Consider the following 22,502-nt stretch of genomic DNA (forward strand, 5'->3'; position numbering starts at 1 on the left):
CATTCTTCCATATCCTGTACTCTGGGATGATCAAGAAGAGATCACAGAATCATAGAATAGTAGGGTTGGAAGGGGCCTACAAGACCGTCGACTCCAACCCCCTGCTCAGCGCAGGAATCCAAGTCAGAGCATCCCTGACAGGTGGCTGCCCAGCCTTGTCTTGAGTGCCTCCAGTCCTCATTCCCCACCACTGGCCTAACTGGGCACTACCAAGCCAAAATACGTCCTTGGCACCCAGCAGCACTGAGTTAGCCAAGGTTTGTTTGGGTCGTTTCTTGCTCAGGCTGGCCCCTTGTTGAGCTACCCTTGTGAATGGGTTAACTGTGATTGGGCTGGAGCTTCTGGGCTAATTAGACCCCCAGCTGGCAAGTGAAGTGATTCTGTCTGTCTTAGGTTAGCTGGAAAGAGCAAACAAGTTTTTTTGTGGGACCCACAGAATTAAGACGAAGGTGGGGAGCATAACCAGGGGCACTGCTGGGCACTTAAGAGATTCAGGGCCTGGGCTCATAGGACAGAAATCTGCATAAAATCTGCACATGCTCATTTTTCTCTATATATGCACATTTAGACATAATTGCTGGGATTTATTTAAATTTCACCAGAGGCAAAGACAGGCAATTCATTTCTCAGCCAAATCATCTCAAATCAGGTGAGTTCTTCAAGGAATTTGCACCCTGATCCAGATCATCCGAATTTAATGGGGAAAGGGTCTCTCTCTCTCTCTCATCTTAAGGGGAAGACTCGTGTTTGTGCTGGGTGTTGCAGCATGGGGGAAGGGGAAGGTTAATCCTCCTCTCCCCAGCTCCACCCCCCCTTGAAAAGTGTCCCCCTGCATCACAAGCTGAGAAAAAAACCTTCCATTGGTACCAGTGGACACTCAGGGCTCTGTGGAATAGATTTGGGCCCCCAGGAAATAAATTCAGAGCTGGGGCCCCCTGGCCCCAGGCCTAGCAACACTCCTGTTTCAGGTGCAAAGAATTAAGGGGGACACGATTCAGATGATGAGGATTGGCTGGGAGGAGGAGAGGGGCATCTGAGCACAACACTCTGCATGATACACAGTTGCCACTCCCCTTTATTTGGAAGACGGTTGGGGGGGCTTGCACATTCTCAAGGTTTGGCAGAGCAAGGAATCCCAGCCCCTAACCAGCATCCAATCAGCTTTTGGGGGCAAACCTGACCTGTCGGACTTTGGTGGTGGGTGGGAGGTGGGTGCAGCCCTTGTTCAGCCCGGCTGGCTTGCTCAAGTAATCCGGAGCCGCGTTTGCTGCTTCTGTCGGGAGCTGGTCTACGGTGAGCCTTCCTTCCAGGCAGTGGAGGCTGAGGCTGGGCTACCTAGCCATGGGGTAATTTCTGGCCCTGTGGAGATTTCTTGACCTCAGCTTTGCATCACAAAGAAGCCTGGCGCCCTCCAGATGCTTTGGATGGAAGTGTTCCCTCAGCCCCTGCCGTGGCGCTCCAAGGGGTGAGGAGCTCTGGGTTTCTCTCCCAACATCTAGATTGGCTTTAAGAGGTCGAGTCATCGTACACACTCAGCAGCGCCCCCATTTTGGTGCCCATTTGCCACACTATTCCCCCTGACCGCCACCATTTTCACTGTGCTTATTCATTCCCACCCACTCCCACCCCCACTTCCCCCTCTACATTGCAATCTGGCTCTGGTGTAGTCTACGCCAACTCCCGGCCTTTCCCACTTGGCCACCAAATGCCACCGCTCTCCATGACTGCAGCAGACATAAAAGAACAAACTGGGGGGGGGGACAGATCCTCTCTCCGCTGCCTTTCCTCAGAGTCATGTTTTATTCCCACATCCGCTGCAAAAAATAGAGACCGATTTGCCGTCTGGTTCCCTCCCTTCCAATCCACGATGACGGCTGCTGCTGGAGGATTTGGTCTTGGGTGCCTTCACACACACACTGCCATCTTCTTGCCCTTCTCTCAGAAGTAGATCCTAAAGGAGCTGGGAGAGGAGAGCAATTAGATTCCTGGGCTGGATCCCTCACTTGCTGTGGAGTCGCTTCCATCTAAGTGGGCAGGACAGCACCACCCCAAGAGGACTGCGCCAGAGGCATCTTCAACAGCCATGCTGCTTCCTGCCCCAAGATGTCCCATTCTTGCAGGGCTCGTGCCGGCAGCTGGGGCTCACCAAGCAGACACCAAATATCACCAAAACTTGTGGGTCTCTTCTCACATCACACTGTGATGTAACATGTGGTGGTGGTGGTGGTGGTGAAACTGCACAAAGGCTGGGAAACCATGGAACAATCATGCTTGGGGGGAGGGGGTGGGGCCAAGGCAAGGGGCATGGCCACTTTGGGAACCCCAAGTGCTGGACTGGGACCAGAGGACGGCCGGATTCCCCTGTTTGTGCAGTGATCCTGGGAGTGCTGTGCATGGAAATAATCTGAACTGGATGCCATGTGCCCCATACTTTCACCCACTGAATCCACAGAACTTGGCACACAGGCGATCTAGCAGCCACATCCAGCCACCTGCTCTTCCCTCAAAGCCAGGACAGAGGTACCCGGTTCTTGTTCTCTGCAACCGGTGCGCATGGGGGCTGAGCAAGCCATCACCCACGCCATTAAGGCAAAACCTGAGAACCCAAGGGAGAGCAGGATTCTGAAACGACACTCCTGACTATCCCTATAGGTTGGCAGGAATATGGTGGGGCCAAGAAAAGTCGTTATAAGCGCCAGGGGTCTGGCAGAGAGTGTAGCAGCAGAACTCTTGGCCAACACGGAAGCAGGAAGCCCTGGGATGCTGGATGAACTCAGCTGCAACCGCCAAATATCTTGGGTTTGGCACTCAGTTTTTGAGGAAAACCCAAAGACAAGAGACACACCTCTTGAGAGATGGGTAAGCTGCCCATGGCTCATTGCATCAGATCGACTTGGAAATAAGCCCAGCCATTTCCCAAAATATCAGGCAGTGGTACATTTTGTTTCTGAGCCCATCCAAATTCAATCCATCCTTGCCCCTTTGTCAGTGAGGGATTGCTTGAAAGCCTCCCAAATTCCTGGCTGTCAAATGACAGCTTCACGCAACTAGGAGAGATGATGCATTTGGGGTAAATAGGCCACACAGCCAAGAAAATCACTGGTCATAGGGAAAGCCCCCCCCCCCGCCCCCAACCTTCTGCACCAACACAGAAAGCTTCCTTATACCGAGTCAGACGCTTGGTCCATCTAGCCCAGTAATGTCACAGCTGACTGGCAGCACTGGCTCTCCAGGGTTTTAGGCAGGAGTCTTTCCAGCCCTACCTGGAGATGCCAGGGGTTGCACCTGGGATGCCAGGGGTTGCACCTTTGCACCTGCAGGGAAAGCAGGTACTCCACCACCAAGCCACAGCCCTTCCCCACAAGCAGAATCATGATTCAATCATACAGATGATCATATCAATATGTGCAGGTCTGCCTGCCAAAGGTAGCCAGGGGTCACAGCAGGCTTGAAAGCCTCTTGGATCCCTGACTAGCTTTGACACCTTCACATGGCCAGAAAAGGAAAGGTCTGGATGGAGCTTGGCTGCACACAGCTGGAAGGTTTAGGGCTGGTTGGGAGGGAGGGAGGGTGGGAGGGAGGGAGTTAGGAATTCTTCTCCAGCTTGGATTGCAATGTGAAGCCCGGTGTTTCACATTCTACATAGACAGCGGGGCTGGCTGTTCTCATAATGCAGCCTTCCCTAACCTGGTGCCCTCCAGATGTGTTGGACTACAACTCCCATAATCAACACATCTGGAGGGCACCAAGTTGGGGAAGGTTCTGCAAGAAGGATCCCAGAGTTCGGTCAGGTTCATGTTCACAGATCTATCTCTTGAACAGCTGTGGCTGACAGATCCCACTACAGCACAAAAGTGTGTGTGGGGGGATTACATAGTTCTGTGCAGGATGAGGGACTTCAGAGTTGGCCTCTGAGCACATGGCCCAGGTCGGGTTGATTGTGGGGAAGCAAACAAGCCCTGTGATGCTGTGTGGCACTCAAAACTCCCAAGCTCTTACTGTAGGAAGTCTGGAGACTTTGTCATGGCATGTTCAAACTCTGCCAGGGAGAGCATTTTGTCACGATCCAAGTCTGCCTCCTCCAGAATCTGTGCAGAATGCAAAAGTATGCACATTACAGTTTGACTATCCCAGGAGAATTCACCACAGCAGGCCTCAGACTCAAGGACTTCAGAAAGGGGTTGCAATGGGGGAAGCGTACGTGGTTGGCCAGAGACACAATCTCTTCCTCGCTGAGCTTGTTCCTGTGGACCAATCTGCGGATGACGTTTTGGAGATCTTCCTCGTCAATAAAGCCATCGTTGTTGAAATCTGGGGAAGGGAAGGACTGCAAAATGTCAGGTGCAGGGAGACTTGGGGGCAGAGTTACAGCCCAGCTGGCAAAAACAGGACAGAAGAACATGTTCAGAATGGCCTTGTGGGATAACACCAAAGGTCCATCTAGTCCAGTATGCTGGTAATAATAATGATGATCAGCACACTCAGCAATGCCTGTGTTTATTTAGTATTTCTAAAAGTGCCTGCAGAGATCTCTGAAAGGGACAAATCCTGAGGCTGGGGCCATGTCAGATATGTAGTCGTTTATATACATATATGCCAAAATATTTCAGGTGTATCCATGTTGTTTCTGATTGGGCTCAAGGTCTCCCACTTCTAGACATGCAGCATATTCTTAGGGAGTATCTCAAACATACTGGACTTTACAAAAGACGCTGAAACCCCAGGTGTTCATTAAGACCCCCAGGGGTCAGAGTTTTAAACCTTAGTCTCCATCTTGGAGATTTTTCCAGAAAACTCTGCAGGCACTTTTAGAAATACTAAGAAATCACAGGTATTACTGCAGTGTGCTGATCATTATTATTATTACCATGTGTTTAAAATGCATGTTTTATTCGTGAGTGTGCGTGTGTGTGTGTGCTTGTCCTTTTCTTCCTTCTTTGATCTAGCCCCTGATGAAGGCCCATATATAATTATTCAGAGCCGAAATGCATAGGGCTACTCCTTGGAAGAAGATGACATTTTTTCAACTTCCTGAGTCTTCCTCCCTTTATCCCCAACAGCGACCAGCCAGATGCCTCGAGGAAGGTCACAAACTGGTCAGAAAGATGAGGGCCCTCTGCAATTATTTGACTCCAGCCTCTGCTCCTTAGAGGTACCCTGCCTCATCTTAAACCAGCCTCCCCCCAACCTAACACCCTCCAGATGTGTTGGATGACAACTCCCACAAGCTCATGGGAGTTGTCATCCAACACATCTGGAGGGTGCCAGGTTGGAGAATCCTGTCATGAACTTAACGCAAGTTGTAGAGCAGGATGCTCCTGAAATTAAACTCATCCAAATTACTCCCTAGACTTTAGAGTTCCCATGAGATCTGGCCTGCCCTCCGAAGGATTTTAATCAGAGGCTGGAGAGCACCTCTTGTGGATGCTCCAGCTCTGAATGTCCTGCATGGAGCCAGGGCTTGGACGAGTCAGCCTACAAGACCCCCTCCAGCTCGAGGATGCTCTGCTGCCCCAACACATCATTGCTACCACCTCTTATCCAGATCCCCACACACAGAGAGCTGCCCCAGAGCCTGCTCCATCCAGCACAGGAAGCAAAGCAATTCAGTGGGAGGTCTTTTTCCACCTCTGGCTCCCTGATCCGTTTTCAACTGGAATGCCAGGCACCGAGGCTGGGATATGCTCTCTCTCTCTCTCCTTTCTCAGTAGGTGTATGTGTATGCGCGCGCACTTGTGTTTGCTTTGGAGGCCCTGAGCCTTCAAAAAACAAACTGACTCCAACCAATCTTGCCCAGGCTGCCAACACCTTGACTTCTTGACGCCACCCTCACAGTGCCAGCCAAGATGATGGCACCCTCCTGACCACCGGGATTTCACCATTTCTTGGATGGAAGTTTTCATTGGGGTTGACAGAAGGGAACATCGTACCGTATATCCGAAAAGCATACTCGATCTTAAGGCTGGGGCAGGCCAGGTCGCTGAAGACAGACGCCATCCCGAGGATGTCCTCGAATGTAAAGTAGCCATCTGTGGAGAACACCTTGCAGATCCTGTCCCTGAATGGATTCACCTGTTGTGGAAGGGAGGAGGGTTTGGCATGAGCAGCACCCGCTTCCATGAGGCTTTCACCATTCTGCCTGGGGAGGAGGTGACAGGCCTGCTTGATAAGATTCAGCCAGGGCTGGCACCAGGGGCAGGCAGGGCTGGGCCCCTGCTGAGGGGCCCCCAACTCAGCAAGGGACCACTGACAAGAGTCCCCGTTGCTGCTGCTCTTCGCCATTGCAACCTGTGTGTGCACCTGCCTCTTGCTCCAGCCCAGCCAATGGCAGTGGTGAGGAGGAGAGCAGCAGATACCCCAGCCTCCCTGCTCATTGGCTGTATTCTTCTCAAGCAAGCGAGTGCTGGCCATGATGGGAAGGAGGGGGACAGAGAGAGGGCGGCCCATGCGGGGTGTCTTGCCCAAAGGGTCTCCAGAAACAGGAGCCAGCACGGGATTAGGCCCTAGATTCTCACACAAAGAAGGAGGTATGACAGCTGTCAACCCCCCACCCTCGTATGCAACATAATATTCCATACAAACCTCGGGTGGGGAAACGCCCTGAGCCTTTTGATACGAGATGCACCCCCAAGCGCACAGACGTAGGCCTTTCCACTGAAAGGCGCGTCTATCTCCCCACTCCGTCTAGAGCAGCCCGCAGTCCCGCCAGCGAGCAGCCGCATGGTGCATGCGTTCACGCCTGCCGTTTGCCCAAAGAAGATCACGTTTCCACTGTCGGTGACCTGCCTATAAAATGCCCTTTTGAAAAGAGCACTTGATCAACACATTAAGATCAGAAAGAGGAACGGGGAGATCCAGGGCAAACCTTTTACGCCAGAGCAGCGTTGAGCAGCAGCCAGAGCCGGGGTTCCCCCCACTGCTCCTTGGACTGCCCAAGGCACAAACACCTCCCTTGGGCAACCGAGGCAGTGGCAGAGGCGGCGGTGTTCCCCAGGCCCCAGCAGAGTGCCTTTGCCCACTGGGGGTGGCAAATGCCAGACTCCCTGGTGGGAGACCACAGGCAGGCTTCCTGGGGGGGGGGAGGCCCTTGGGACACCAGCAAGGCCTGTTGGGGCGAGTGGGTGTGCATCCCTGCCACATGCCTGCCATAAAGCCCACGGCGCTGAGCCAGACCTCAACACCCACCCCTCCTCCTGGAAAGATCTTGCAACAAAGAACAGGCCAGGCTCTGCTAGACTCCCAAATTTACACCTTTGCCCTTTCCAGACTGACTCGGCTTATGTTAAAGAGGTATTGACAGCCAGTGTGGTGTAGTGGTTAGAGCAGGGGTAGGCAAACTCTTTGGCCCTGCAGCCACATTTGTCATTTTTTCTCAGCCCGAAGGTGGATTTGTCCAGTGGTCATTTTGGCCTGTTGGCACTTGCCTCCCCCCCCCCCGTTGGATGCGCTCTCTTCTTGCCCCTTGCTTCCATTCTCTCTCTTCTTGCCCACCTTTTGTTGGATTTGCTCCCCCCACACACACCTTCGTTGGATTCTCTTTTCGTGCTTGTCTTCCTGCAGAAAACTTTTTGCCCCCCACCTCTCCTTCCTTCTTTCTCCCTCCCCCCCGCTGCCTGCCACCTTTCCTTTCCCACCACATTCACCTCCACTTTCTCCTTCCTCCCCTACCCAAAATGTCATTCCCCCGCCCTCTACCCTTTCCTGCCACCACTGCTGTTTGGTGCGGACCCTTTCCTGATGCTGTGGAGCAGGGAGGAGATGAAGGAGGGGTCTGGGGGATGCACTGGGGGGGCATGATGGGAACAGGTGCTGCATTGCCAACCCCGGGGACTAGGGGTCGGACTAGGACCAGGAGGTCCCAGGTTCAAGTCTCCCTCAGCCACAAAGCCCACTGGGTGACTTTGGGCCAGTCACTGACTCTCAGCCTGACCTACCTCACAGGGTTGCTGTAAGGATAAAATGGAGAGGAGGAGCCACAGACATCACCCTGGGCTCCTTCGAGGCCAAGGTGGGATACAAGTGTAACAGCTAAATAAATGTTCACTGTCCTGAGCTCTGTGAAAGAAAATGTAGTTTTCTGTTAAAAGAAAATGTTAACAATGTAAGAAATAAAGAATGCGATTCTCCCTGAAACCTAATCTGTCTGTCTGTCCACCCACCGGGGGGGGGGGGCACTGCAGAGGTGAAGGGACGGGCGCCCTCTCCCCACCGACAGGCAAGGGCGCCAAGGGCTGCGGGGCTGTGCGCTGGTGCGCGCGCGCGCGCGCGTCTGAGCAAACGTCCGCGCGCGCGCTTGTGCGTATGTGATTCCAGTCTGTTGCAAGCTGCCTTGACGACTGCTAGATCAAAGGGCAGAATACGAACCTTCCAGGTAACCCCTATAAACGGCCATTCTGCAAAATGCGGGGCGGGGCGAATGTCGGCGCGCCCGGGAGCCGGTCTCCAGTCCGCCCGCGCCCCTGCAGGGGGCAGCACTCGACCACGAGCCCGAGAGCAGCCGCCCGCGCGACCCTTCGCCCGCCCCGCGCCGCGCCGCGCCGCTCGCCGGGGCCTCCTCAGCGCGGGACGGCTGTGCGCGGCGTGCGGCGCTGGGGAGAGCCCTCCCTCGCGCCGCGGAAGCCCTGTGCGCAACGGGGCGGCCTGCCCCCCCCGGCAGCGCCACGCCGCACGTCCGCCCAGAGGGCCCCCAGCCCTCCGGAGCAGATGGGGGGCGGCGTCCCTCCGCCAGAACGGCACCCCCGGCTACAGCCCAGTGGGGACAGGGTCGGCGCGCCTGTGTGTGCACGCGAGCGTGCCCGCTTGCTGGGTGTGCGCAGGTCTGTCTGCTCTCTCCCCCGCGCGTAAGCAGGACCCCGGCCACCCCACAGGTGCAGCAAAGACACGAAGGCGCGTCGTCCACGGAGGGACGCCCCGCCACAACCTGCGGAAATGCCACAGGCCTAGACGGCTCTGCAAGGGGCGTCCGCAGAATTCGGGAGGGCTGCCCGGAGCGCGTAGCGTGACAGCCACGCCCAGGTGGCGCCGCCACGCCCAGAAGGAGCCGCTCCCGCTCCGAAAGCCAGCTCGGACGCTGAGCCCCGGGAGGAACCCTGCTTGGCAAATGTGAAGGGCGCCCACAAGGGGGCAGGTCTCCCCAAACAGCCCAGCGAGGGCTGCGTATTTGAGAGCAACGGAGCGCCAAGCCTCGGCCGCGAAAGCAGCACGAGTGGAGCTGAGGGCGCAGAGGGGAACGCGCTCTGCCTTGCGCTCCTGACACGATTGGCTGGAGGGGGGGGGACTCGAGGGCCTTGTGGGCCCCTCCCAACCCTGCTATTCCATGATTCTAACCCTCAGCAGAGGCGCACCTGCTGGGAGCGGTGGAGGACACACTGGAACATTTCGTTGCAGGTCCCAGTTGTATGCCTGCACAGCAATTGCTGGTGGGGAGGAGGGAATGTGGGAGGGCGGCTCCCCTCCTGTCCTGTTCCTGAACGTCCCAGCAGCACCTGTTAGTCACTTTGGAAACGGGGTGCCGGACAAGATGGACTTTGACCTGGTCCAGCAGCCAGGCTCTTAATTGTGCTCTTAGGGTGGCTACCGATCATCATCAGAACGTAAGAAGAGCCCCGCTGGATCAGGCCAAGGGTCCATCTAGTCCAGCATTCTGTTCACATAGTGGCCAACCGGCTGTCAACCAGGAACCTACAAACGGCATGAGCACAGCACCCTCCCACCCATGTCCCCCAGCAACTGGTGTACATAGGCACACTGCCTCTGCTACTGGAGGTAGCACACAGCCATCAAGACTAGTAGCCATTGATAGCCTTCTCCAAGAATTCGTCCAACCCCCTTTTAAAGCCATCCAAGTTGGCAGCCATCACTACATCCTGTGGCAACAAATTCCATGGTTGAACTATGCGCAGTGTGAAGACACCCTTTTATCTTTCCTGAATCTCCTACCACCAATCAGCATCATGGGATGACCCCTTTGGGTTCTAGTATTTTGAGAGAGGGAGAAAAATGTCTCCCTATCTACATTCTCCACACCAGGCATAATTCTGTAGACCTCTATGATTCTGTAGACCTCTATAACCCTTAGCCCCCTTTTTTCCAAGCTAAGCAATTCCAGCTGTTGTAACCTCCTCTCGTAGGGAAGATGCTCCAGCCCCTTGATCCTTTTAGGTGCCTTTTTCTGCACTTATTCCCGGTCTACAATATCCTTTTTTAGGTGTGACCAGAACTGTACACAGCATTCCAAGTGTGGTCGCACCATAGATTTGTATAGGGGCAGTATAATATTGGCAGTTTTATTCTTAATTCCTTTTCTAATTATGCCTAACATGGAGTTTGCCTCTTTTACAGCAACCACACACTGGGTTGACATCTTCATTGAGCTGTCCACCACAACCCCAAGATCTCTTTCCTGGTCAGTCACCGCTAGCTCAGATCTCATCAGGCTATATTTGAAGTTGGGATTTTTTGCCCCAGTGTGCATCGCTTTACACTTGCCTACAATGAACCGCATTTGCCATTTAGATGCCCATTCTCCCAGTTTGGAGAGATCCTTTTGGAGCTCTTCACAATCCCTTATTTAACCACCCTAAAAAAATTGGTGTCATTGGCAAAGTTGGCCAGTTTACTGCTCGCTCCTAATTCCAGGTCATTTATGAACAGGTTGAGAAGCATTGGTCCTAATACAGATCCCTGTGGGACCCCACTATTTACTTCCCTCCATTGGGAGAATTTACCATTTATTCTTATCCTCTGCTTTCTGTTGTTATCATCATCATCACTACCACCACCATCATGGGTTGCTAGCTACCTATTTATGGATGGAAACTCTCCCCCCTCCCCCCCCCGTTGGCTAGAGCAAGGGGGCAGACCCTCCAGCACATGGGCCAAATCTCTGTGCGGCCTTCTGGGGTTCCTCCAGGGGGTGGGACTTATGCTCCAAGCCTAGGAGGGAATCCCCTGCCACTATTTCCAATCTAAGATTGGAGAGAACAGCAGGAATGTGGGGCAGCCTGCGGGTTGGAACTCGCCCGTGCCAAGGACAGCAACTGTTCTTCCCGTCCTAGTGGTCCTCTTCTGCTTCAGCCGCACCGCCTCTGGTTATGCCCCTGTGAAGTGGGAGAAGTAGAGACAGTGGGACATGACCCACTGCCACTTTTATCGAGATCTTCAATCTTTTTTTTATAACCCTGATTATACAAAAAGTCCCCGGAAGAAAGAGATGCATTTTATTTAAAGTATCTCTTGTCTGATTGGAATTCTCAGGTTATGGTTAAGGTAGCTAGATTTTGTGCAGCAGCCATTATCTGTCAGAGAGAGGTGACAAATCAACATCGCTGAATGTTTTATAGTTGGGCTCCTTCTTGTTCTCTCTTACTGGAGTTTCATGGAATAGTAGGGTTGGAAGGGGACTACAAAACCGTCGAGTCCAACCTCCTGCTCAGTGCTGGAATCCAAGTCAGAGCATCCCTGACAGATGGCTGTCCAGCCTCGTCTTGAACGCCTCCATACCAGTGTGGGAGAGCCCACCACCTCCCTAGGTCATTGGTTCCATTGTCGTATTGCTGTAACAGTCAGGACATTTTTCCTGATATTCAGCCGGAATCTGGCTTCCTGGAACTTGAGCCCATTCTACCATGTCCTGCAGTCTGGGATGATCGAGAAGAGATCCTGGCCTTCCACCTGATTAGGATACCATGGGGCACTTTGTCAAAAGCTTTGCTGAAGTTGAGGTTTTTTATGTCCACAGCATTCCCACAGTCCACAAGGGAGGTTACCTGGTCAAAAAATGAGATTAATCTGGCAGGATTCGTTCTTGACAAATCCATGTTGGCTTCGAGTAATCACTGCATTGTTTTTAAGGTGCTTACAGACTGATTGCTTTATAATCTGCTCCAGATTTTTTGCAGGGATTGATGTCAGACTGACTGGTCTGTAGTTCCCAGGTTCCTCCTTTTTGCCCTTTTTGAAGACAGGGTCAACATGAGCCCTCCTTCAGTCATCTGGCACTTCCCCCGTCCTCCATGATTTCTCAAAGAGAATAGACAGCTTTTCTGAGAGTTCTTCTGCCAGTTCCTTTATTACTCTAGGATGCAGTTCATCTGGCCCTGGAGATTTGAAGTCATTCAATGGAATTAGGTGTTCCTTGACGGTATGCCTATTGATCTCAAGCTGCAATCCTGCCCATTCAGCCTGCACTTCGCCTTTGCCAGTGGGGTCATAGACCCTCTTTTGGGAGAAGACTGAGCTGAAGTAGGAATTGAGCACTTCTGCCTTTTCTTGGCCATCTGTTATCGTTTTGCCGTCCTCATTGAATAGTTGAAACACCATTTCTTTCCTCTGCCTTTTACTATGCACATAGCTGAAGAAAGCCTTTTTGTTGTTTTTTAGCATCCCTCGCTAGCCTCAGCTCGTTCTCAGCTGTAGCCTTCCTGACGCCATCCCTGCAATTCTGTGTTACCTGCCTGTACTCTTCCTTTGTTGCTTGGCCTTCTTTCCACTTCCTATATGTGTCCTTTTTTGTTTTCAGGTCACCTCTAAGCTTTTGGTGAAGCCACGTTGGCTTCTTCTGTTGTCTTCCACCTTTTCTTCTTGTTGGAATGGTTTGTAATTGTCCCCTGAGAATTTCCTTTTTTAAAAGCTCCCACCCAACTTGGACTCCTTTTCTCGTTAGCGTCGCTTGCCATGGGATCTTACCATTGTTCTGAGTTTATTAAAATCAGCTTTCCTAAAATCCAGGGTACGCGTTTGACTACAATTGGCTTTTGCTTCCCTTAGAACCAAGAACTCAAGTGCAACATGGTCGCTTTCCCCCAGAGTTCCTGTAACTGTTACTTTATCCACTAAGTCATCTCTGTTGGTTAGGATCAAGTCAAGGATAGCTGATCCTCTAGTTCCTTCCTCTACTTTCTGTAGGAGGAAGTTATCTGCCACACAAGTCAGGAATTTCCTGGAGGGGCCATGTTTTGCAGAATTTGTCTCCCAACAAATATCGGGGAAATTGAAGTCCCCCATTACTACTACATCATGCTTCCTTGAAACACTGGCAGTTTGCTCTTCAAAAGTTTCATCCTCGTCTTCTTGATTGAGTGGCTGGTAGTAGACCCCAACCACCAGGTTCCTTTTATTCTTTGCTCCATTTATTTTAACCCAGATGCTCTCGATGGGGCTATCAAGCTCATGCTCCTGTATTTCTGTGCAGAGATACATATTTTTAACATATAGTGTGACTCCACCTCCCTTTCTGTTCCTTCTGTAATTTTTGAACAAATTATATCCTTCAGTTGCTGTATTCCAGTCATGGGAGTCATCCCACCAAGTCTCAGTTATACCTTGTTGTTGTTTATTCGGTCAGTCGCTTCCGACTCTCCGTGACTTCATGGACCAGCCCACGCCAGAGCTTCCTGTCGGCCATCGCCACCCCCAGCTCCCCCACGGTCGAGTCCGTCACCTCCAGAATATCATCCATCCATCTTGCCCTTAGTCGGCCCTCTTCCTTTTGCCTTCCACTTTCCCTAGCATCAGCATCTTCTCCAGGGTATCCTGTCTTCTCATTATGTGGCCAGAGTACTTCAGTTTTGCCTTTAATATCCTTCCCTCAAGTGAGCAGTCTGGCTTTACTTCCTGGAGTATGGACTGGTTTGATCTTCTTGCAGCCCAAGGCACTCTCAGAATTTTCCTCCAGCACCACAGTTCAAAAGCATCTATCTTCCTTCACTCAGCCTTCCTTATGGTCCAGCTCTCGCAGCCATAGGTTACTACAGGGAGTACCGTTGCTTTAACTATCAAGTCATAATTTCCCTCCTTATTAAGAGTTCAAGTTCGTTCTGTTTGTTTCCCACCCTCTGGGCATTAGTATATAGACATCAAGGACCATGTGCTTCATAGTCTGGCTTCCTTCCTACATGTTTTTGAAGCCTATTATTGGGTGCTATTAGAGCTGTTCTCTCTGTTGCAGTGCATGAGCCTTCGTCCATTGTTACCCCCAACTTTACGTCTCCCTCCCACGTAGGATTCAGTTTAAAGCCCTTCTGATGAAGTTCTTCATGCTGTGGCCAAACACGTTCTTCCCAGCCTTTGTGAGGTGCAACCCGTCCCTTGCCAACAGCCCATCTTCCAGGAAGTATAGCCCGTGGTCCCAGAATCCAAATCTCTCTCATCGGCACCACCTTCGTAGCCAGTCATTCACCCGGAGTATTTTTCGTTCCCTTTCTATCCCTCTGCTAACTACTGGAAGGATGGATGAGAAAACTATCTGAGCCCCAAAGTTCTTGAGTTTCCTTCCCAAAGCTTCATAGTCTGACGTGATTTCTTCGTAGCTCCGCTTGGCGGTATCATTTGTTTCCACATGGATGGGAAGAAAGGGATACCTGTCCGTGGGCTTTATGAGTGCAGGCAACCTTTCAGTCACGTCTCTAATCCGTCTTCCCTGGAGACAGCATACCTGGCGAGTCCACAGGTCTTCGCGACATACTTGGGTCTCGATCCCACGCAGCAAGGAGTCTCCCACTACTACTACTCTTCTCTTCTTCTTCTTGTAGGCCTGGGTTTCATTGCCTCTGTTTGACTGACCTTCAGCCTCTTGCTCACTCTCATTTAGGTTCCCCTGTGATTCTTCCTCTGCAGGCTGTCCTCCAGTCTCATCCGCAAGTACCTGGAATCAGTTCCACAGCTCCACTGCTTCCACTGGTGCAGAGTGGCGTCTAGTTCTTCTGCTCCTAACTGTCACCCTTTTCCAAGGAGTATCCTGTACTGCATTTTTCCTCCCCTCAGCATTTTCCTCTTTGTATAGTCTCAGTTGTTGATTTTTAGTCATTTTTAATTGTTTTAGCTGTTATGATATGCTGGCCATTTACCATAATGTACTGAACTTAAGCACCACCTCCTTCACACAGTGGGGGATGGCGGTGGGCAGGTGAGTCCCCTCATTCCTCCATTGGAGAAGTAAAGGAGACCCAGCCACTTCTGCTTCACCTGGCCCCGCTCCGTCCCCCATAGGAGCTGGGTCGGGCAAAGCCAGGGCACAGTTGTCTTAAGTCCCTTTTGCTCCCCCACTGGAGGAGTGATAGGGACTAGGCTGGCTCGGCATAGCTGTGCGTAGGGATGGCGGAGAATTTCTCCACGAATCTCCAGGAGGCTGAATGCCAACGCATTCAGCCCCCCGAAATTGGTGGTGAAATTCTCCGCCAACCCCCCCCCCCCGGGATGGGACTTACCTCTTCGAATGTCCCTCTCAGGGGTGGGGGAGGGACCGCCGCCGCCATTACAAAGTAAAGTTTAAAAAAAAAAAAACGTGATAAGCTACGTAACGATTTACGTAGCCTATCACGGCTAGATTTTCAAAGTCAGCCGTGATAGGCTATGTAAATCGTTATGTAGCCTATCATGGGTGACTTTGAGAAAAAAAAAACGCGTACGCAAATGGCACCCATGGGCGCCGCCATTTGCATTCCTTATTTGGGCAGGGGTAGTCTACATAAAGATTTACGTAGCCTATCACGGCTGACTTTGAAAATCTAGCCGTGATAGGCTACGTAAATCGTTACGTAGCCTATCACGTGTGTTGTTTTTTTTAATTTACTTTTTTTATTTCGCGGCCGGGGAGACGGGCCGCTCCTCCCTGGCCTGAATTTCGGCCGGGAGGGGTGCGGCGCCTCCCCCCCCACCAAGAACTTCAGGGAGAGAACCGAAGCGCCTCCCCCCCACCGCGAAGCAAGCTGCGGGACCAGGTAAGGGACTTTCGTCCATCCTTAGCTGTGCAGGGGGCTTCCCTAACTGGGAAAGCCCCCACACAGTGAAGCTGCTCCCTGGCCCAAGTGCAGGGTAGAAGATCCAGGGCCAGGGAGCACATGACCTCAGGTGGGTGTGGCCACGCTCACCTGATGTCATATAGATATGGAAGGCTGGGGGGTCATCTCCCCGCCACACACATGCGCGCACACACAGTTCTGCAACCCTGGGCCAGAGGTTCCCCCCAGACTCCAGTTTTGAATTAGGGTTTAAGGAATCTGTCAGTTTTGGCTTCTTCAGTTTATCATTTTTCCAGTCTTAAGTTTGGTTTGTCTCAACGTTTGATAATTTTCCCAGTCTTAAATTTGGTTAATCCTGAATATTTAGGGTTTTTTTTCTAAGTTTGCATGACAATCTGTAGGCATTTTGGTGTACATTTCTCCTCATTTAGGCATTTTTGTATGCTGTTTCTCCTAATACATACTTTTTGCAAGCAATTTCCCTAACACAATGCATTTGAATGTTATTTTCAGTAATATATGCGTTTTGTATGCATCTTTTGACTGGAGAACACCTTTGCAAAATTCAGAGATGTGAGACTTTTGAAAAATAGCTGAGTGTTGTATAATGCTTCAAAAGTGCAAAATTAGGTTACTTTGCATTAAAATGCCATCCAAATGAATTCCTCCCCATGCCTAGCTTTGATAGGACAGCCACAGCTCCCCAGTTCCCCCTAGACACCCATGCTTGTCCTTTGAAATATTAGCCTGAATAAACCTGTGGATGGAGGGAAGCAATTTTCTCCCCTTCGGAGGAAAGGCAGAGCAAGAATCTTCAGAGCTAGCCCATTTCCCCACCTCAGCAGGAAATCAAGCTGAATGGGATGAAGTTCAAAGCAAAAACATTTTTAAAAGTGCCTCTACCCAAATGCTGCAGAAGAGCTGCATGCAGCCCTAGGACCCCCCCCCCCCCCGGTAATTGGATGCTCCCTGACAATTTAGGTGGAGTGGGAACAGACTGATCTGCATAAGAAGATGCAGTGAAGCTGGTCTTGCTTTTGCTGCAAGGTTGAAGCATGTTGCCCAAATCCCACATGCCTGGGAAGAAGGGGAGGGGGACAGACAGCCCCCATCCCCATCTTTCAAGTGCTGACCCATGAGGTGCACCGACACCTCTAGCCATCTCACTGGTTCCATACAGTGCTTGGGTGTTGTTATAAACAAGCAAGCAAGCAGATATAGTGCGTCGGAGTGCACCAAGTTCTTCCCATATCACGTCAGTAATCCTCTGTACGGGCCTGAAAGGAAGGGCAGAATTTTATCCCCATATATCTGGTGAAGGGGACTGAGGATGAGTGAAAGGAGCAGAGGGAGGCTTCACTTGAGCCAAAACTAATTCAGAGATCGGTTGCATAGCGACTACCCCAGCCTCAGCCTGCTGAGGGATTCATTCTTGTTTACTTGTGAGTAGACATGCAGAGCCTTGGCATTTATTACATTTATATACCATAAATGGTATTACATTTATTTTTGAGATGCTGAGTTTTTCAGTCCTGCTTGCTTCTGAGCAGACATGCAGAAGGTTGTCCTGCTTCCTTCTGAGTAGGCTTGAAATGGCAAGAATCACATTTGGCCACACCCACTTTACCTGTGGCCCCACCCACAGATGGATTGCAGCCCCCAACACCATTCCCAGGTTGGAATTCTGCCCTTGGAATGAAAAAGGTTTCCCACCCCTGCTCATCTATTTATGCCAAGGGACACCTTCCTTTAAAAATGGTGTGTGTGCGTGTGTTTGTAGTAGAGACAGTCTGTCCTGTGTTGATTTTTTGCTAATTATTATGAGGTCTCAGAAAATGAAATAATCCCCACAAATCCTCTGTGCCTCGTATAGCTTTTTCAAAAAATGTGGAACTATCCAGAAGCCTGTCTTGTTTTGTTTGCCTTTGCTCAATCTTGTGTCTCCGCAGAAATCCATTTGCTGCCAATCCTACTCCAATACATATTTATGCAGGAGTGAGTCCCGCTGAGTTCAGTGGAACTCAAGGGTACATAGATTTGTACACTATTTTTAGAAGGCTGCTAAAAAGCCTTTGTGACAACATATCTAAGGCTGCCATGCCCTGTTTTATATGGTTTAGCTAATATTTGGGGGGGGGGAGAAAACCTCACCTGTATCTTGTGCTAGCATTTGAACACAATCCAACAGGAAGTCCTATGTACAGGCTGCATTGAGAGAGGACAGATCAGCCTTCCCCACCCAGGCACCCTCCAGATGTGTCGGATTACAAGGCCCATCAGGCCCAGCCAGCATGGCCAGTAGGATAAGTTCACAATGGGATAGGTTCAGAACATCAGAAGAGCCCTGCTGGATCAGACCCAGGGTCCCTCTAGTCCAGCATTCTGTTCACACAGTGGCCAACGAGCTGTCCACCGGAAACGCACAAGCAGGACAGGAATGCAACTGGACCCTCCTGCCCAGGTTCCCCAGCAACTGGCCTCTGATACTGGAGGCAGCATAGAGGCATCAGGACTAGTAGCCATTGATAGCTTCTCCTCCAGGAATTTATCTAACCCCCTTTTAAAGCCATTCAAACTGATGGCCATCACTACATGTTGTGGTAGCGAATTCTAGAGTTTATGCACTGTGTGAAGAATTTCACAGGTTCACAATGCTTTGGATGAAAGAACCCTTAGGAATTTGCCCCATACACAGGAAGGTCCCAATCCAGCAAGGATGTGCTCAAATACCAGCACCACAAGTAGCTGACATTTTCTGTTAGCCCCATTGTACAAAATGACACAAAACATTCGTTACATTACCAAGAAGATGTCTTTTTACCAGCCTGCGGAAAGCAATGTAGAGTAGGAAAGAGGAAGGATTTGTTTCAATGGGACTAGCACAAGAAGACATCTCATTGGGTTGCATATGTACTCTGGAGTGTTCATTCACACCACGCATTGCTCTTAAGTGATCACTCATCCTCCATGCAGCCCCTTCGTCAACAATAGGATCTCTCCAAACCGGGAGAATGGGCATCTAAATGGCAAATGTGCTTCAATGGAAGCAAGTGTAAAGCGATTCAGGTTCGGGCAAAAAATCCCAACTTCGAGTATACCTGATGGGATCTGAGCTAGCCGTGACTGACCAGGAAAGAGGTCTTGGGGTTGTGGCGCACAGCTCAATGAAGATGTCAACCCAGTGTGTGGCTGCTGTAAAGCAAACTCCATTTGTTGTCGTTCAGTCGTGTCTGACTCTTCGTGACCCCATGGACCATAGCACGCCAGGCCTTCCTGTCCTCCGCTCTCTCCCGGAGCGTGCTCAAGTTCATATTCATTGCATCGGTGATGCTATCTAGCCATCTCATCCTCTGCCGTCCCCTTCTCCTTTTGCCTTCAGTCTTTCCCAGCATCAGGGTCTTTTCCAGTGACTTTTCTCTTCGCATTAGGTGGCCCAAATATTTGAACTTCAGCTTCAGTATCTGTCCTTCCAATGAGCACTCAGGGTTGATTTCCTTTAGGATTGACTGATTTGACCTCCTTGCAGTCCAGGGGACTCGTAAGAGTCTTCTCCAGCACCACAGTTCGAAAGCATCCATTCTTCGGCGCTCAGCCTTCCTTATAGTCCAGCTCTCACAGCCATACATTACTACTGGGAAAACCATAGCTTTGATTAGACGGACTTTTGTCGGCAAGGTGATGTCTCTGCTTCTTACTATGCTGCCTAGGTTTGCCATAGCTTTCCTCCCAAGGAGCAAGCATCTTTTAATTTCATGGCTACAGTCACCGTCTGCGGTGATCTTGGAGCCCAAGAAAATAAAATCTGTCACAGCTTCCATTTCTTCCCCTTCTATATGCCAGGAACAGGAAGTGATGGGGCCAGATGCCATGATCTTAGTTTTTTTAATGTTGAGTTTCAAACCAGCTTTTGCACTCTCCTCTTTCACCCTCAACAAGAGGCTCTTGAGATCCTCTTCGCTTTCTGCCATTAGGGTGGTATCGTCTGCGTATCTGAGGTTGTTGATAATTCTCCCGGCAATCTTAATTCCAACCTGTGATTCATCCAACCCGGAGTTTCTCATGATGTACTCTGCATATAAGTTAAATAAGCAGGGTGACAATATGCAGCCTTGTCGTACTCCTTTCCCAATTTTGAACCAATCGGTTGTTCCCTGTCTGGTTCTTACTGTTGCTTCTTGACCCTCGTACAGGTTTCTCAGGAGACAGGTAAGGTGGTCTGGTACTCCCATCACTTTAAGAATTTGCCACAGTTTGTTGTAATCCACACAATCAAAGGCTTTAGTGTAGTCAATGAAGCAGAAATAGACGTTTTTCTGGTATTCTCTTGCTTTCTCCATGATCCAGCGAATGTTGGCGATTTGATCTCTAGTTCCTCTGCCTCTTCGAAACCCAGCTTGTACTTCCGGTAGTTCTCGGTTCGCATACTGCTGAAGCCTAGCTTGTAGGATTTTGAGCATCACCTTGCTGGCATGTGAAATGAGTGCAATTGTGCGGTAGTTTGAACACTCTTTGGCGTTGCCCTTCTTTGGAATTGGAATGTAAACTGACCTTTTCCACTCTTGCAGCCATTGTTGAGTGTTCCAAATTTGTTGGCATATTGAGTCCAGCACTTTAACAGCATCATCTTTTAGGATTTTAAATAGCTCAGCTGGAATACTGTCATCTCCACTAGCTTTGTTGTTAGTAATGCTTCCTAAGGCCCACTTGACTTCACTCTCGAGGATGTCCGGCTCAAGTTCAGTGAGCGCACTATCATGGCTATCAGGGACATTCAGATCTTTCCTGTATAGTTCTTCTGTGTATTCTTGCCAGCTCTTCTTAATCTCATCTGCTTCTGTTAGGTCCCTGCCTTCTTTGTCCTTTATCATGCCCTTCTTTGCACAAAACGTTCCCTTGAGATCTCCTATTTTCTTGAAGAGAAAATTTTTCCCTTGAGATCTCCTATTTTCTGTTGTTTTCCTCGATTTCTTTGCATTGTTCATTTAAGAAGGCCTTCTTGTCTCTCCTTGCTATTCTCTGGAACTCTGCATTCAGTTGGCTATATCTTCCCCTTTCTCCCTTGCTTTTCACTTCCCTTCTTTCCTCAGCTACTTGTAAAGCCTCATCAGACAGCCACTTTGCTTTCTTGCATTTCTTTTTCTTTGGGATGGATTGAGTTGCTGCCTCCTGAACAATGTTACGGACCTCCGTCCATAGTTCCTCAGGCACTCTGTCTATCAGGTCTAATCCCTGAAATCTATTCCTCACCTCCACTGTATATTCATAAGGGATATGATTTAGGTCATAGCTGAATGGTTTAGTGGCTTTCCCTATGTTCTTCAATTTAAGCCGAAATTTTGCAAGAAGCAGCTCATGATCTGAGCCACAGTCAGCTGAAGGTCTTATTTTGACTGACTGTATAGAGCTTCTCCATCTTTGGCTGCAAAGGACATAATCAATCTGATTTCGTTTGAGGGAAAGGCAGAGTAACAAATAAATGAATAAGTAATAGGGGTCCTCAAAAAGTAGTAATGCTGGCATTTCCTTCTAACCATGTGATACACTTTGTTTATCAAATTGGACGTTATCTGACACTCCCCCACTATGATAGAAATGTGGGTCCACATGAGATCATCATGGAGATGTGAGAAATTCATGAAGCAACTGAGGTGTCCAGAGATCGTTGGCTGAAGTCCTGCCTTCTTTGGAAGAACAACAAGCAACAGCTTGGCATCCTCAGGGAGAGAAATGTCACCTTGTATTAGCCATGCAATGAATGGCATGAGTTTGCGTTTGTCACTCCATTGAGAATCCTTTAAGCTGGCTCCTTCCCAGCCCTGCACTAGCTGAATTTCTAAATAAGGCTCATTTGGATGTTTTTGGCCACTGCTACAAGATGATGCTGTCAACAAGAGAAATGATGGCGTGCAAGGATGCCGAGCATGGCTGGGATGATTAATTTCACCCTGCAAAGGCTGCCTTGCAAACAGCTCCGAGCGAGATCTGGGAGGGGAAGTGAACATTGTGCTGTTTGGCAATGGAGACCCTCATCAGGAGCCCTGGGCCATGTTATCAGAAATGCCACTGTGTTTGTTCAAATCATTGGGATTCTAAGGAGTTACCCAGGAGATGACAAATTGACCCCCACTCCTGCTCATGGAGATTTCTGGTAGAGTAGTGAGAAAGTCATTTGATAAAGCAAAGGACTTGTGGCTCAGTGGTAAAGCACATACCTGGCATGCTGAATGTCCCAAGTTCAGTCCCTAGCATCTCCAGGGCCAGATTTGACCCCCAGGGCAGAGGTTCCTCACCCCTGCTGTAGACAACACTGAACTAGGTGGACCAAGGGACTGGCTCAGTTCAAGGCAGCTTCCTAAATTCCTATTTAAATCATCCTTTCATCCTGGAACTATGAGGACTGGAACCTTACATTACTTTTAGAGGAAGGGCTGCACTTCAGTGCTGGAAGTCCTGCTTTGATGCAAAGCATCCTGAATGCAACTCTTGGCATCTCCAGGTAGGGCCAGGAAAGACCCCTGCCTGGAACCCTGGAGAGCCACTCCCAGCCAGTGTAGACCAGCCTTCCCCAACCTAAAGCCTTCGAGAATTTGGATGAAATCCCCAGCATCCCTGACCATTGGCTCTGTTGGCTGGGGCGGATGGGAGTTGAAGGCCAAAACATCTTTAGGGCACCAGGCTGGGAAAGTCTAGTGTAGACAATACTGGGCTGGATCAACCAACATTTGGTTTGATTTGGTATAAGGCAGTTTCTTATGTTCCTAA

At 50.3% G+C, this 22,502-nt stretch overlaps 1 protein-coding gene across 1 annotated transcript in view; it reads right to left on the bottom strand.

Moving 5' to 3' along the window:
- Positions 1-566: 566 nt before the first annotated feature.
- The window catches only part of CIB4 (calcium and integrin binding family member 4), a 33,456-nt gene continuing 11,520 nt past the window's right edge, over positions 567-22,502 (bottom strand). The window contains exons 4-7 of the mRNA XM_084833281.1: positions 5,931-6,072; positions 4,202-4,311; positions 4,000-4,088; positions 567-1,960 (exon numbers count right to left, since the gene is read on the bottom strand). Coding sequence (XP_084689407.1) covers positions 1,939-1,960; positions 4,000-4,088; positions 4,202-4,311; positions 5,931-6,072 — 363 coding nt within the window. The 3' untranslated portion in view covers positions 567-1,938. The remainder of the gene's footprint in view (positions 1,961-3,999; positions 4,089-4,201; positions 4,312-5,930; positions 6,073-22,502) is intronic.

Source organism: Heloderma suspectum, chromosome 1, assembly GCF_057233095.1.
Source record: "Heloderma suspectum isolate Gila_16-S chromosome 1, 16-S_ref, whole genome shotgun sequence".
Classification (NCBI taxonomy): Eukaryota; Metazoa; Chordata; class Lepidosauria; order Squamata; family Helodermatidae; genus Heloderma; species Heloderma suspectum.